Source organism: Chiloscyllium plagiosum, chromosome 11 (genome assembly GCF_004010195.1).
Source record: "Chiloscyllium plagiosum isolate BGI_BamShark_2017 chromosome 11, ASM401019v2, whole genome shotgun sequence".
Lineage (NCBI taxonomy): Eukaryota > Metazoa > Chordata > Chondrichthyes > Orectolobiformes > Hemiscylliidae > Chiloscyllium > Chiloscyllium plagiosum.
This window is the reverse complement of record NC_057720.1, coordinates 60,891,901-60,906,666: the sequence shown is the minus strand read 5'-3', so window position 1 is coordinate 60,906,666 and position 14,766 is coordinate 60,891,901. Positions and strand designations below refer to the sequence as shown.

General features: G+C 41.4%; 1 protein-coding gene across 1 annotated transcript in view; it reads right to left on the bottom strand.

The window, feature by feature from the left end:
* Nucleotides 1-14,766, bottom strand: part of kifap3a (kinesin-associated protein 3a) — a 218,747-nt gene that overhangs the window by 30,626 nt on the left and 173,355 nt on the right. The window contains exons 18-19 of the mRNA XM_043699509.1: nt 13,022-13,211; nt 10,208-10,304 (exon numbers count right to left, since the gene is read on the bottom strand). Of these exons, the coding sequence (XP_043555444.1) occupies nt 10,208-10,304; nt 13,022-13,211 (287 nt within the window). The remainder of the gene's footprint in view (nt 1-10,207; nt 10,305-13,021; nt 13,212-14,766) is intronic.

Genomic DNA, 14,766 nt, shown 5'->3' with positions numbered 1-14,766 from the left:
TGCTGGAGATCAGAGCTGAAAATGTGTTGCTGGAAAAGCGCAGCAGGTCAGGCAGCATCCAAGGAGCAGGAGAATCGACGTTTCAGGCATGAGCCCTTCTTCAGGAATGAGGAAAGTGTGCCACCCTACCTTTTATCTTAGCCTGCTTGGCACACTTTCCTCATTCCTGAAGAAGGACTCATGCCTGAAACGTCGATTCTCCTGCTCCTTGGATGCTGCCTGACCTGCTGCGCTTTTCCAGCAACACATTTTCAGCTCTGATCTCCAGCATCTGCAGACCTCACTTTCTCTTTGAAGTCACTCCTCAGCCTCCCATGCTCCAGCCCCAGAATTAGCCCAACCTATTCAGCTTCTGCCTGCACTTCAAACACTCCAATCCTGGCAACATCCCTGCAAGTCTTTTCTGAACCCTCTCAAGTTTTACAACATCCTTCCTATAGCAGGGAGACCAGAATTACACACAGTATTCCAAAAGTGTTCTCACCAATGTCCTGTACAGATGCAACATGACATACTACCTCCTACACTCAATGCACTGACCAATAAACAAAAGCATACCAAATGCCTTCTCCACTATCCTATCTACCTGCCACTCCACTTTCAAGGAGCTATGAATTTGCACTCTAAGGTCTCTTGGTTCAGCAACACTCCCAAGGACCTTACCATTCAGTGTATAAGTCCTGCCCTGATTTATCTTTCCAAAGTGCAGCACCTCACATTTATCTAAATTACACTCCATCTGCCAGTCCTTGGTCCATTGGCCCATCTTATCTAGATCCCATTGTACTTTGAGATAAACTCCTTTACTGTCCATTACACCTCCAATTTTGGTGTCATCTGCAAACTTCCTAACCATACCTTTTTTCACATCTAAATCATTTATATAAATGACGAAAAGTAGTGGACCCAGCACCGATCCTTGTGGAACACCACTAGTCACAGGCCTCCAGTCTGAACAGCAACCCTCCAGTACTACCCTCTGTTCCCACCCCTCTTTGAGCCAGTTCTGTATCCAAATGGCTAATTCTTCCTTTATTCCATGTGATCTAACCTTGCTAACCAGTTTACCATGAGGAACATTGTCAAACGCCTTACTGAAGCCCATGTAGATCACATCTACCACTTTGTCCTCATCGATCCTTTCTGTTGCTTCTTCAAATGACTCAATCAAGTTAGAGACACAATTTCCCATGCACAAAGCCATGTTGACTATCCCCAGTCTTTGCATTTCCAAATACATGTAAATCCCATCCCCCAGGATTCCCTCCAACAACTTGCCCACCACTGATGTCAGGCTCACCAGTCTGTAGTTCCCTGGATTTTCCTTACCACCTTTCTTAAATAGTGGCACACCATATTAGCCAACCTCCAATTTTCTGGCACCTCGCCCGTGGCTATCGATGATACAAATATCTCAGCAAGGGGCCTAGCAATCACTTCCCTAGCTTCCACAGAGGTCTCGGGGATTCATCTACCTTTATGCATTTTAAGATGTCCAGCACCACCTGCTCTGTACTATGGACATTTTTTAAGATATTGCAATTTATTTCCCCACATTCTCTATCTTCCATATCCTTCTCCACAGTAAACCCTGATGCAGGATATTTGTTTAGTATCTCCCCTGTTTCCTGTGGTTCCACAACAAGGCAGTCTTACTGATCTTTAAAGGGGCCTAATCTCTCCCTAATTACTCTTTTGTTTTAAAGTATTTGTAGAATCCCTTCGGATTCTCCTTAACCTTATTTGCCATAGCTGTCTCATGTCTCCTTTTCACACTCCTGATTTCCCTCTTAAGTATACTCCTACTGCCTTTATACTCTTCTAGAAATTCACTCAATCCCTGCTGTCTATACCTGACATATGCTCTCTTCTTATTCTTGACCAAAACCTAATTTTTTCTCGTCATCCAGCATTCACTTTCACCCTAACAGGAACATACTGCCTCTGGACTCTCTATATCTCATTTTTGAAGGCTTCCCATTTTCCAGCCATCCATTTAAAAGTGAACATCCACCCACAAACAATTTTTCAAAGTTGGAAACAAAAATTAAGCTGCAATCACTTTTGATACCGTTATGGATGCACAATTCTAGTACAAGATAAATGACATAAGGCTTAAAAAATTGTACATGATGAATAATAATTTGCATTCTTATAGCAGCTTGAACACAATAAAGATCTAAGTTGCTTCATAAGGGTATTTTCAAGTAAAATTTGACATCAAGATAAGTCAACAATATTAGCGAAGATGGTCAAACGTTTAGTCTCAACTGTAAGTCTTCAGGAGCATTTTAAAGTAGAAAAGTGAGATACAGAAGGGGAAAGATATAAAGAGGGAATTCCAGAGATTAAATTCTAGACAAATCAAAGAATAGTGTGTTATGGTGATATGATTAAAATTCAGAATACTCAAGAGGTCAAAATTAGAGATGCGCAGATATTTAAAGTGTTTTGAAGTTTTTAAATAACTCTGCTGCCATTTAACTCTTAGTTTTAATATTTATTTACTGTTACATTAAGACAAATTGAGTTATTACCAACTGCCTTGGTTATTACCAATAGTGTTGCTCCTAATACAGTTTGCTTCTGAAACTTCCATGAATAAGCACTTTAAATAGTTTCAGAAATTGCCATTTAGACCTGAAATGGATAAAATAATCATTTAGAAGATGCAAGCAATTCTTTGGATTTCTGGGTAATCAGATTAAGAGTAAGGTGTTAAGAGTATATTTTTTCTTCCTATTTTCTCAATCTCTCTCAATGGTTTGATTCTTGCCTGAGACATACTCCACAAGTATCAGCAGCCTCCAGAAACTGCCAAGTTGTCAGATTGCTATTCTTCAGGTTTGAGCACAGATCAGTGTTTTTCAAATTTTTGAAGAAAAGTTTTCAACAGAAAAGTAATGGCAGAATATCTATCCAAATAATAACATAAAATACTTGGAATATCTGTATAAAGTTGTATTTTGGCGCTTGCTCTTTAGTTTAAATACTTTGATAATGAATAAAATAAGGCTACACTCAAGTGTATCACAACCATTATAACTGCAGATCTACGAGGTGATTATTCTGTCACTATGCGAGTTCCTCCATGCATGCTAGACGAAGGGACCTGTCCACTCTACGCCACAACACTTGGTAGCTGCATTTTACTGTCGAGTGTGTGGTGCTGGAAAAGCATAGCCGGCCAGGCAGCATCCAAAGAGCAGGAGAATGGACGTTTCGGGCATAAGTTCTTTGTCAGGAATGAGGCTTATGGACCAGGGTGCTGAGAAATAAATGGTGGGAGTTGGGGGGGGGGGGGGGGGGGATGCTGGGGGAAGGTAGCTGAGAATGAAATAGGTAGATGAATGTGGGGGTGAAGGTGATATCACGTGTTGAATTCATTGATTTGGAAGCAGAGGGGGTTGAAGGTGAGGCCTTTGCTAAGGACTGATTGGTTGTTCATTTCATTCCCTACTCAAGGTCCAAGCCCACTTCTACCCTCCCGTCCTTTGTGTGCTTAAGTTATTTCTCAGGCCCCTTGGTAATTCTTTACTGACTTTGTTTGAGATCCACTGACCAAAATATCAACAAGCTTTAAAAATTGTAGTTTCTCATCGGTACTCTGCCCCTTTTAAAAGTTTGGTTTTGGATGTGGGCATTGTTAGCAAGCTGAGTATTTATTACTGAAATCCTAACTGCCATTAAGTGTTGGTGAGCCAAATTGGCTCTTTAGAGGGTGGGCTAGAAAAGTCATTTGGGGAAACAAGGAAACAGCAACAAGTTTGAAAAAGTATTTTGTATCTGTCTTCACTACAGAAGACAAAAAATATCAAATAAGAGATTAACCAGTGTTATGGTAACTCCAAGTAAAATGGAAGAAGAAAGAAGAGGGAGTGTTGATGGTTTTTGGAAGCAGGCAGGAAAGCGTAGTTGAAATCACAATCAGATCAGCCATGGTCTCACTGAATGGTGAAACAGGCTCAAGGGGCTAAAAGGCTAATTAGTGCTTCTAATTCTTACACACTTGTGTTAGATTATAACAAATCATGAAGAGCTCACGAAAAACATGTATTTTTCATAAAATAAAATGAAGATTTCCAAGTATGTTAACCTATAAACGATGCATGAACAAGCACAAACAAGGACAACTGTCTAAATAATTTACACAAATTTCTCAAATTATTAATTGCAAGCTTACTTATCATGCCTATTTCTATGGCTTTTTCCCACTAATTTGCTGTATGGCAATAATTTTAGTTTGAACAAATGGAGACCCTTTAGTAAATACAATTATATTTCATAAAGATCCCAGTACTCCCAGGCGCTTAATAAAAGGTAATACATTGCATTCTTTGTTGCAGTCTGGTTGAGTAATATTTCTCAATAGATTCACTGATGCTATTGATAAAAATTTCGGTCTGATAACTGAGGTTCACTTTACCCTGCACATGTGGCAGAGCAGACAAAATAAGCGATAGCACTCAACCAATGGCTTATCCTTGAAATTATATTGCAATAATGTTACTGAACAAAATTCCCAGATCTCACGTAACGGCAAGTTCACCAAACTTAGCTGTTCTGGGAAATTATAGAGAGATATATCTAATAAATAATTTGTAAATGCTAGTAAGAATAAATATTATTATATTACTTAATGGCTCAGATGATCTTTATTTTGATTAACAAAAGAATATTGGAAATAGACAAGAAAGTGGAGTTAAGGCTGCAACAAGGTCAACAATGATCTTTTTAAATAATGCAGCAGGCTCAATGGGCCAGCACAGTAGCCAACTTGCACACAGTAAGGTTGAGGCTGCGCGGTGGCTTAGCACTGCTGCCTCACAGCGCCAGGGCCCAGGTTTGATTCCAGCCTTGGGCAACTAGCTGTGTGGAGTTTGCACATTTTCCTTGTGTCAACATGGGTTTCCTCCGGGTGCTCTAGTTTCCTCCCACAGTCCAAAGATGTGCAGGTCAGGTGAATTGGCCATGCTAAATTGCCCATAGTTTTAGGTGCATTAGTCAGAGGGAAATGGGTCTGGGTGGGTTACTCTTCGGAGGGTCGGTGTGAACGTTTTGGGCCAAATGGCCTGTTCCACATTGTAGGGAATCTAATCTAAACTTGTCTTGTCACACTCTCAAAGAACTCAATAAGGCTTGTGAGGCATGACCTGCCCCTCACAAAGCCATGCTGACTATCAATCTATGTCTTTCCAAATAGTTATAAATCCTTTCTCTCAGAATCCTTTCCAGTATCTTGCTTACCACAGATGTAAGACTGACTGGTCTGTAATTCCCAGGGATTTCCCTATTCCCTGTCTTGAACAGAAGAACAACACTTGCCTCCCTCTGGTATAAAGGTACAAAGTGAGGATGAAAAGGTCATCACCAGTGGTGCAGCAATCTCATTCACCACTCCCCATAGTAACCTTGGGTATATCTGGTCCGGCCCTGGGGACTTATCTACCTTGATACTAGCCAGAATTTCCAGCACATCCACTTCCTTAATATCAATCTGTTCAAGCCTAATTATCCAGTCAACGATGTTCTATCAACAAGGTCCCTCTCTCCAGTGAATACTGATGCAAAAAACTCAATTTGGGCCACTGTCACCAAAATGCTCCGAGAGTTTTGACACCTGGCCTGGCTCGTTGCTGAGCACAAAATCCAATATGGCCTCCTCCCAAGATGGCCTATCTACATATTGATTCTAGATTAGAGTGGTGCTGAAAAAGCACAGCAGTTCAGGCAGCATCCGAGGAGCAGGAAAATCGACATTTCGGGCAAAAGCCCTTCATCAGGAATAGAGGTAGAGTGCCTGCAGGGTGGAGAGATAAATGAGAGGAGGGCTGGGATGGGGAGAAAGTAGCACAGAGTACAATAGGTGAATGGGGGTGGGGATGAAGGTGATAGGTCAGAGAGGAGGGTGGAGTGAATAGGTAGAAAGGAAGATATGCAGGTAGGACAAGTCATGGGGACAGTGCTCTGCTGGAAATTTGGGTAAGGTGGGGGAAGGGGAAATGAGGAAACTGGTGAAGTCCACATTGATGCCCTGGGGTTGAAGTGTTCCGAGGCAGAAGATGAGGCGTTTTTCCTCCAGGCGTCGGGTGGTGAGGGAGCGGCGGTGAAGGAGGCCCAGGACCTCTATGTCCTTGGCAGAGTGGGAGGGGGTGTTGAAATGTTGGGCCACAGGGCGGTGTGGTTGATCGGTGCGGCTATCCCAGAGATGCTCCCTAAAGCGCTCTGCTATGAGGCGTCCAGTCTCCCCAATGTAGAGGAGACCACATCGGGAGCAATGGTTATAATAAATGATATTGGTGGATGTGCAGGTAAAACTTTGATGGATGTGGAAGGCTCCTTTGGGAGGATTTGTGGGCGCAGGTTTTGCAATTCCTGCGGTGGCAGGGGAAGGTGCCAGGACGGGAGGGTGGGTTGTTGGCGGGTGTGGACCTGACGAGGGAGTCACGGAGGGAGTGGTCTTTTCGGAACGCTGATAGGGGAGGGGAGGGAAATATATCCCTGGTGGTGGGGTCCGTTTGGAGGTGGCGGAAATCCCTCGAACTCAGCACCGCCTTCCTAACCTGCAATCTTCTTCCTGACCTCTCCGCCCCCACCCCACTCCGGCCTATCACCCTCACCTTGACCTCCTTCCAGAAGAAGGGCTTATGCCCAAAACGTCGATTCTCCTGTTCCTTGGATGCTGCCTGACCTGCTGCGCTTTTCCAGCAACACATTTTCAGCTCTGATCTCCAGCATCTGCAGTCTTCACTTTCTACATCAAAATTTTTGCCCACCCACTCACCCAATAGTCTGTATCCTTGGTATGTCATCTTCAAAACAATCATTCCAACCTATCTTGGTGTTCACCTCCAAATATAGCTAACATGCCTACAATCCCCTCATTAATATCAATTGTAAAAAGTTCAGCACCCAGCAGAGATCCCTGCAAGACCCCATTCATCACATCCTACCAATCTAAAAAAGAGCCATTATGCATACTATAATTTTCTGCCAGCCATCTGACACTTATCCATATTAGAATGTCACCCCCTTCAAGTGCGAGACTTGTACAATAATCTTTTATATTGGAACCATGTTAAACAGCTGCTAGAAATCAAATTACAGACTTTACCACTGCTTCTCTACTGATCCACCACTCTGCCTTATATCTCCATTCACTTCAGCTAGTTCAGCTTTCATACCCAAAAAACATCCACTTAAACTTAAAATATAAGATTTAAACCCACTCTTTGCCCTTTCAAGCTGAATGTAAATTCAATTATATTATGGTCAATGCCACAGAAAAGTTCCTGAAGACATTAATTCTGCCAATTATCAATAATAGGTCTTGAATAGCCTGATCCCCTGTTGGTTCCAGAACTTGCAGCTTTAAGAAACTCTCTCAAAAGCATTCTATGAATTCCTCAACAAAGTTATAATTACCATGCTGATTTTTCCAGTTCATATGTAGATTAAAATCATCTGTGATTACTACCATTCTTTTATCAAAAACATCCAATATTTCTTCTTACATACTTCTTGCCACTTGTGTTTACTGTTTGGGATTATCTGGATAAATTTTTACCCCCACACTATTCCTCATCTCCACCCAAACCAATTCTACATCCTGAACTGAAGTCACCTCTAACAATTGCACAGATATCACCTTTGATTAAGAGTGCTACCTGTCCATCTTTACCTATCTTCCTATGCATCTTGAATACCATATGCCCCAAAATTACCAGAATTTAGTCCTCATCATCCTACGGTCATGTTTCCATAATTGCTATCAGATCATATTTAATAATTTCAAATGTCTACTTCACAATTCATCGAATGTTCATAGATAGCATCATCCAAACCAACAACACTAGCATCTACAGGGACAACAGCAGCAAATACATGCGATCTGACTTGGAAGTGTATCTTTGTTCCTTCAGTATTGCGAGGTCAAACTCTTGGAACGCTCGCCCTAACAGCACAGTGTCTATCTGAACTAAATGGATTGCAGCGGTTCAAGGCGGCAGTGCACCGGCACATTCTCAAGAGTAACAAGGGATGGGCATTAAATACTGGTCCAGCCAGATTTTTAAAAATGTATTCAGATACAGTTTGATTTTTTTTTAAGCACCATTTTGTAGCATCTCGTCTTGACAGCTAATATCTTCTTAGATTCTCTCTTTCAGCCAAATTCTGACCTTCATTTTCTATATGAGTATTTTTCTCTCTTGCCTCCACTCTATCACTTGATTTATTATATATCTCTGCATGTCACTCACTGGCAAATGCACAGTCCCAGGCCCTGTGGCAATAAGGACAGCCTGGGAGCCAGGAGGCCCTCTGCCTCTCCTCCATGTTCCTCCCAGCTCAGAGGTCCTCCTTGTCATGCTCGCCACCCCCACCACCTTTTCCCCTGGGTCCTCCTGATCTCTCCACCTTATCCAATCCTTATCCATTCCCTTCTAGTCACATCTCAGTGCTCATATGCAATTCAATCCCATGCATGCATTGTATGTCAGCAAACACAGTCTTGTTATATTTATACAAGTTTGAACCCTCACGCTTTAGTTGAATGCTCTATCTACTTCCATGGTTGTGCAGTTTGTGAGAACACCAGTCCCAGCATTGTTCAGGTATAAACTGCCCTGAAAGTACTAATCTCACTTTTCCCACTTTTAGTGTCAGTCTTCCATCAACTGGGACTCACTTCTCTCACACCAGTCTTTGGGTCACACATTTGCTTTTATAATCTTAATCATCCTACATCAATTTGTACACAAATCAGGTATCCTCAAATTTGGCTGCACTTGGAAATTTGTTGCCATCCATTACCAACTCTATGATGTCATACAATGCAATCTTCATCAGCAAAATGAGGACAAATCCTATCTTAGTTAAATCTACAGTCAACCAAGGCTGTGTCAATGAATCAGCTCTCACCTTCACTTTTCTCATGAGATGCAAAACACCTCTACTAAATTGTACAAAAGTGTAAGAATAATACACGAAACAAAGGAAACTGCTCAATCTCCAGAGCCTAAAACTAAAACTTTCTCCAATGTCAGTAATACAACTTCAATAGTTAAATGATATTTGTGTGCATTCACTTAGCCAGCTGAGCATTATTTCATTGTGGATTCCTTTTCTGAAGCATATGAGAAAATAGGCCCTTCAGAAATTGTCAGGAAAATTAACATCCTCTTCCAACCAGCTCCTACAGCAAAACATCTCCCCCAACTGAACTGGATCAATTATGAGATACTGGAAGATATGGACCATTTTCCACATCTTGGGACTTTCCTCTTATACAAAGGAAGAAAGACCACAAAATTCATCATTGCTTCCAATGTAGCAGCTCAAAGTCCAGCCAGTTAAGGAAAATAGAATTTGGGAACCAAAAACTCAAACCTCAGACTAAGATGATCATTTACAGGCAGCAGTCATCAATGTGCTCTTATATACTTCAAGGTTTGAATAATGTGACACCAATCTCATGAAGAAATTCCTTGGAAGTTGGTCATGTGTAGACAACACCCAGCGGTCAACAGAAGTATTTTAGGAATGTCTACAAAGAATTTCTGAAGAAGTCAAACATACAAAATAAACCTAACATATATACATAACAGATGGAAAAGCCTAATTCAAGAGGCATAATGTATTGTAAGACTACCTCAAAATGTGCAGAGGTGAGGTTGGAGTATATGCATAAACCTCCAAACAACCCATCTACCCACTTCTCAAGCACCATCTTCCACACATGATATCTGTTGAACAAGCATTGGACGTTTCAGCTAATTTAGAACCAATCGAACCAGAGTGGGAGCAAGTTATCCTTTAGCAGAAGGAAGTGCACAAAAATCCAAACTCACGGTTTGGTTCTAGAGGTTGTCTGTGAAGCTGAGTAAATTATCCCATGTACTTGACTTAAGCTATTTATTGAACATAATCCTATTGTGTTTCCAACTTTCACTTATGCTGAAGAGAAAAATATTCAAACCTTTAAAATTAACAATTAAGTGCTGAAATACCTTTGTGTTCCAATTTCTGATTCTTATTTCTACAAAGAAGCTGACATGTTATTTCTACAATAATAGAAATAACATTTCTTAAGAAATAGCAAGCATAAACCAACATCTGTATCCTACAGGATAAATTAATTACACAAAATAAATTTGCATCAATTGTGCTCCAGATGATTTTGTAATTTTCTGTAATTTTGTAATACCTGCTAAATGGATGCTGTCCAATCAAGTCACCATTTTGAAATTGGTAGTCACTCAAGAAATCTGGACTAATAGATCCATCAGGGGCTAAGAGTCCATCTACAAACAGAGTTAAAAAATATTCATCATTGACTATAGTTGAGTTTTGTTTTACATCTTCCAAGACTGGTAACTTAATCAAGTCATACATATTGCCACTTTAATGAAATACAAGGACATACTAGAATATATTACCTTTGCCGCCGTGGCGGCACATAATAAGTTTCAAAGGTGAACTATCTTGCAAACAATGAAAGGGGTAGAAGGAAATAATCAGGCAGGAATTAATCATGCTCTTTCGAATATTTCCAGGTTTCATGTTTAATTGGGTCATAATTCTTTGCAGGGTCTCGGCTTTCCTATCATTACCCAATTCTTGTATGGCACTACAGACTTTTGCAGCAGAGTAGCCTGTGCTACTTGGAGTCATAGCTGATACAGCATCAGGCAGAAGCTGGCACTTGCCCAGAGTGATCATAAATAAAATGTATAGAATTGATTGAGCAAAGAAAATCAGAATGTTTTCTGTTTTATAAATAAGTAAAGAGCAAAAGGATAACCCAGGAGCCAGTGGGGCGAGAGCAACCAAAAGGTAACTTCGGTGCAGAGACACAGTGTCCTTAATGAATACTCTGCACTGGTTCCCACTAAAGAAGGATATGAAGTAGGCATTATAGTTCAAGTAGGAGTGAGAAATACTGTTTGAATAAACATCAAAAGGCAGAAACATTATGGTACTGAAGCAGCTTTGTATGGATAAATTATCTGACCAGAATAAAACATATTCCTTGGAAATGTATCTAAATGAGGTAATTGAGCAAACAGCAGAGGTTTTAACCATTGTTCTCTAATTTTTCTCTGGCTCCAGAACATGGTGTCAGAGGATAGGAAGATCACTAACATTATACTACATTATTGGAGTGTTAATTCATATAACTCCAGGCCAGTCAAATTATAGTAAAATAAAAATTCTTAGTATTATTAGTTGAGATGCACAGGTTAATAAAAGACAATAATCATTGATATACTAAGTGAAGACTGTGACAAACTAGTTTGATTGAATTTTTGAAGAGCCAGTGATGGCAGTGTTTCGGTCATTCAGTAATCTGCATGAATCTTAGAAGGCTGTTGACAAGGGTTGATGTGGCAGAGTGATTGGTAAATTAAAAGCTCATGAGATCCAAGGGAAAATGGCATATTTAATCCAAAACTGGTTCGGTGACGGGAAGCAAACGGTCACACAAATTGAATATTTTCGATACTGGGAGGCTGTATCCAGAGAAAATCCAGAGACTCACTGTTAAGGTCCCTTGCTATTTGTGGTATTAATCAGTAATGGCATTTGATTCAGTGCCACACAATAGAGTTGTGGGAAAAAAAACATCATTCATGGAATAAAATTAACTATATCAATGTGGAAACAAATTTGGTTGATGAATAGGACACAGAGTAATGATTAATGGGTAGCTTTCAGGCTGGAGGAAGGTTTGGGTATTGAGTGAACACAATACTGACCTACAAGGGTGCATTAGACAAAGGTGGTGTTTTGGGATTTTAAAAATGTGTTGGTGGAGTGGGAAAGGGAGTTAAAGGGTTCAGCCACGGGGCGGTTGGATTGGTTGGTACAGGTGTCCCAGAGGTGTTCTTTGAAACGTTCCGCAAGTAGGCGGCCTGTCTCCCCAATGTAGACAGGCTGCCTACTTGCGGAACATTTCAGAGAATACCTCTGGGACTCCCGCACCAACCAACCCAACCGCCCCATGGCTGAACACTTTAACTCCACTCCGCCAAGGACATGCAGGTCCTTGGCCTCCTCTATCGCCAGACAATGGCAACACGACGCCTGGAGGAAGAGCGCCTCATCTTCCGCCTAGGAACCCTCCAACCACAAGGGATGAATGCAGATTCTCCAGCTTTCTCATTTCCCCTCCCCCCACCTTTTCTCAGTCCCAACCCTCAGACCCAGCACCGCCTTCTTGACCTGCAATCTTCTTCCCGACCTCTCCACCCCCACCCCCTCTCCGGCCTATCACCCTCACCTTAACCTCCTTCCACCTATCGTATTCCCAACGCCCCTCCCCCAAGTCCCTCCTCCCTGCCTTTTATCTTAGCCTGCTTGGCACACCCTCCTCATTCCTGAAGAAGGACTTATACCCGAAACATCGATTCTCCTGTTGCTTTGATGCTGCCTGACCTGCTGCGCTTTTCCAGCAACACACTTTTAAGCTCTGATCTCCAGCATCTGCAGTCCTCACTTTCTCCTAGGTGTTTTGGGATTGTCAGAAAGCTTTTGAGAAAGTGGCTAGATCATAAGAGGCTAGAGGGCAAAATTAAATCATTTGGGATAGGGGGTGATGCATTGGCATCAGAGGCTATTAGGTGACAGACAGGAAATAGAGTGGGAATAAATGGGCCTTTTACAGAGTGAGAGGCACTGACAAGTGGAGTACTCCAAAGATCAGTGCTTAGGTCCCAGCTATTCACAGTATACGTATGAATGGACTTCCTCCAGATTCCCCTCTCAGTCTGATGATGTGCAGATTAGCTGGCCAGTTAAATTGTCCATAGTATATAGAAATGTGCTGACAAGATAGATTATCCATGGTAAATGTAGGATTACGGGAATAGGGTAGAGGGCCAGGACTGGGTGAGTTGCTCTTCAAAGGTTTGGTAATGATTTGATGGACTGAATGGCCTCTTTTCACACTGTAGGGATTCTATGATTAATTTCCAAAAATTACTTAAGACTTCATTGTCAAGCATCACTGTTTTCTCACCTGCATTGTAGAAGAGGTCAGGTCTTTCAAGAATGTCTCCTTCATGGATATAAGTCTCTATCCCATCATCACCATAAATGCAGGGCTCACTTTCATCCATCTGGCGGTTCTCCACCATTTCCAGCCACTGAGAGTTGTGCCAGCGAAACTTCTCACTTTGAATTTTTTTGGCCCATTCTTCATCATATTCCTGTCAGAATATAAAGCATGCTGTATGTGAGAAGTGAGGTATGCTTCCTCAGGTATAAGTACGGACACATTGTATCCTGGAAAGGGAGAAGCATTACTTCCAAAAAACTGAGAGAACAAAAACTGGTTACTTACCAGTAACCTCTCGCATCTCTCAGGAATGCATGGAATTTAGACATCATTTGGCAAATTTATGGGTGGTTGCTGGTTCTTCTCAAAAATATATAAACTGAACTCTGTGGCTTTTAACTTGATAAATATCATCAAACTGAAGATTAGTGCTTCAAATTAGTTATTCAACACTTCGCCCTTCTCTGCTATCATAAATTTAAGTTATCTTACCCTCAGTGTTCCTTGATTAGCTCTATTAGGCATACCCATGTCCTATAGACTGACCAAATGTGAAACACAAACATTTAAAATATCGAAAAGTTTCATGTCATTCATTAAAAACACAAATCAACTAATGTTCATTTTCTTTAAGATGAGGATTTCAATAATTCAGAATAAAGACAGTGTGTAGACAGGCCTACAACGTGCGAAGCCACTTTAGATTTAGTACTGGGTAACGAGCCTGGCCAGGTGTTAGATTTGGAAGGAGGTGAGCACTTTGGAGACAGTGATCGCAATTCTGTCAGTTTACTTTAGTGATGGAAAGGGATAGGTTTACTCCACCAAGCAAGAGTTACAGCTGGGGGAAAGGAAATGATGGTGCAATTAGGACAGATTTAGGAAGCACAGAATGGGGAAGGAAACTGCAGGGGATGAGCACATTTAAAATGTGGAGCTTATTCAAGGAAAAGCTCCTGTGTGTCCTAGATAAGTATGTCCCTGTCAGGCAGGGAGGAAGATATAGAACACGTGAGCCGTGGTTTATTAAGGAAGTGGAATCCCTGGTCAAGAACAAGAAGAAGGCTTATGTTAGGACAAAATGTGAAAACTCAGTTAGGGCGCTTGAGGGTTACAAGGAAGTCAGGAAAGACCTAAAAAGAGAGCTCAGAAGACCAGGAGGAGACATGAGAAGTTGTTGGCGGACAGGATCAGGGTTAACCCTAAGGCTTTCCATAGGTATGTTAGGAATAAAAGATTGACGAGAGTTAAATTAGGGCCAATCAAGGATAATAGTGGGAATTTGTGTGTGGAGTCAGAGGAGATAGGGGAAGCACTAAATAAATATTTTTTGACAATGTTCACTATAGAAAATGAAAATGTTGGCGAGGAAGATACAGAGATACTTGCATCTAGCCTAGAAGAGATTGAGGTTCACAAGGAAGAGGTATTAGAAATACTGCAGAGTGTGAAAATAGACAAGTCCCCTGGGCCGGATGGGATCTATCGTAGGATCCTTTGGGAAGCAAGAGAAGGGATTGCCGAGCCTTTGGCATTGATCTTCAAATCGTCATTGTCTACAGGAATAGTGCCTGAGGACTGGAGGATAGCAAATGTGGTTCCCTTGTTCAAAAAGGGTAGGAGAGACAACCCTGGTAATTACAGACCAGTGAGTATCACTTCAGTTGTTGGTAAAGTGTTGGAAAAGGTTATAAGAGATAGAATTT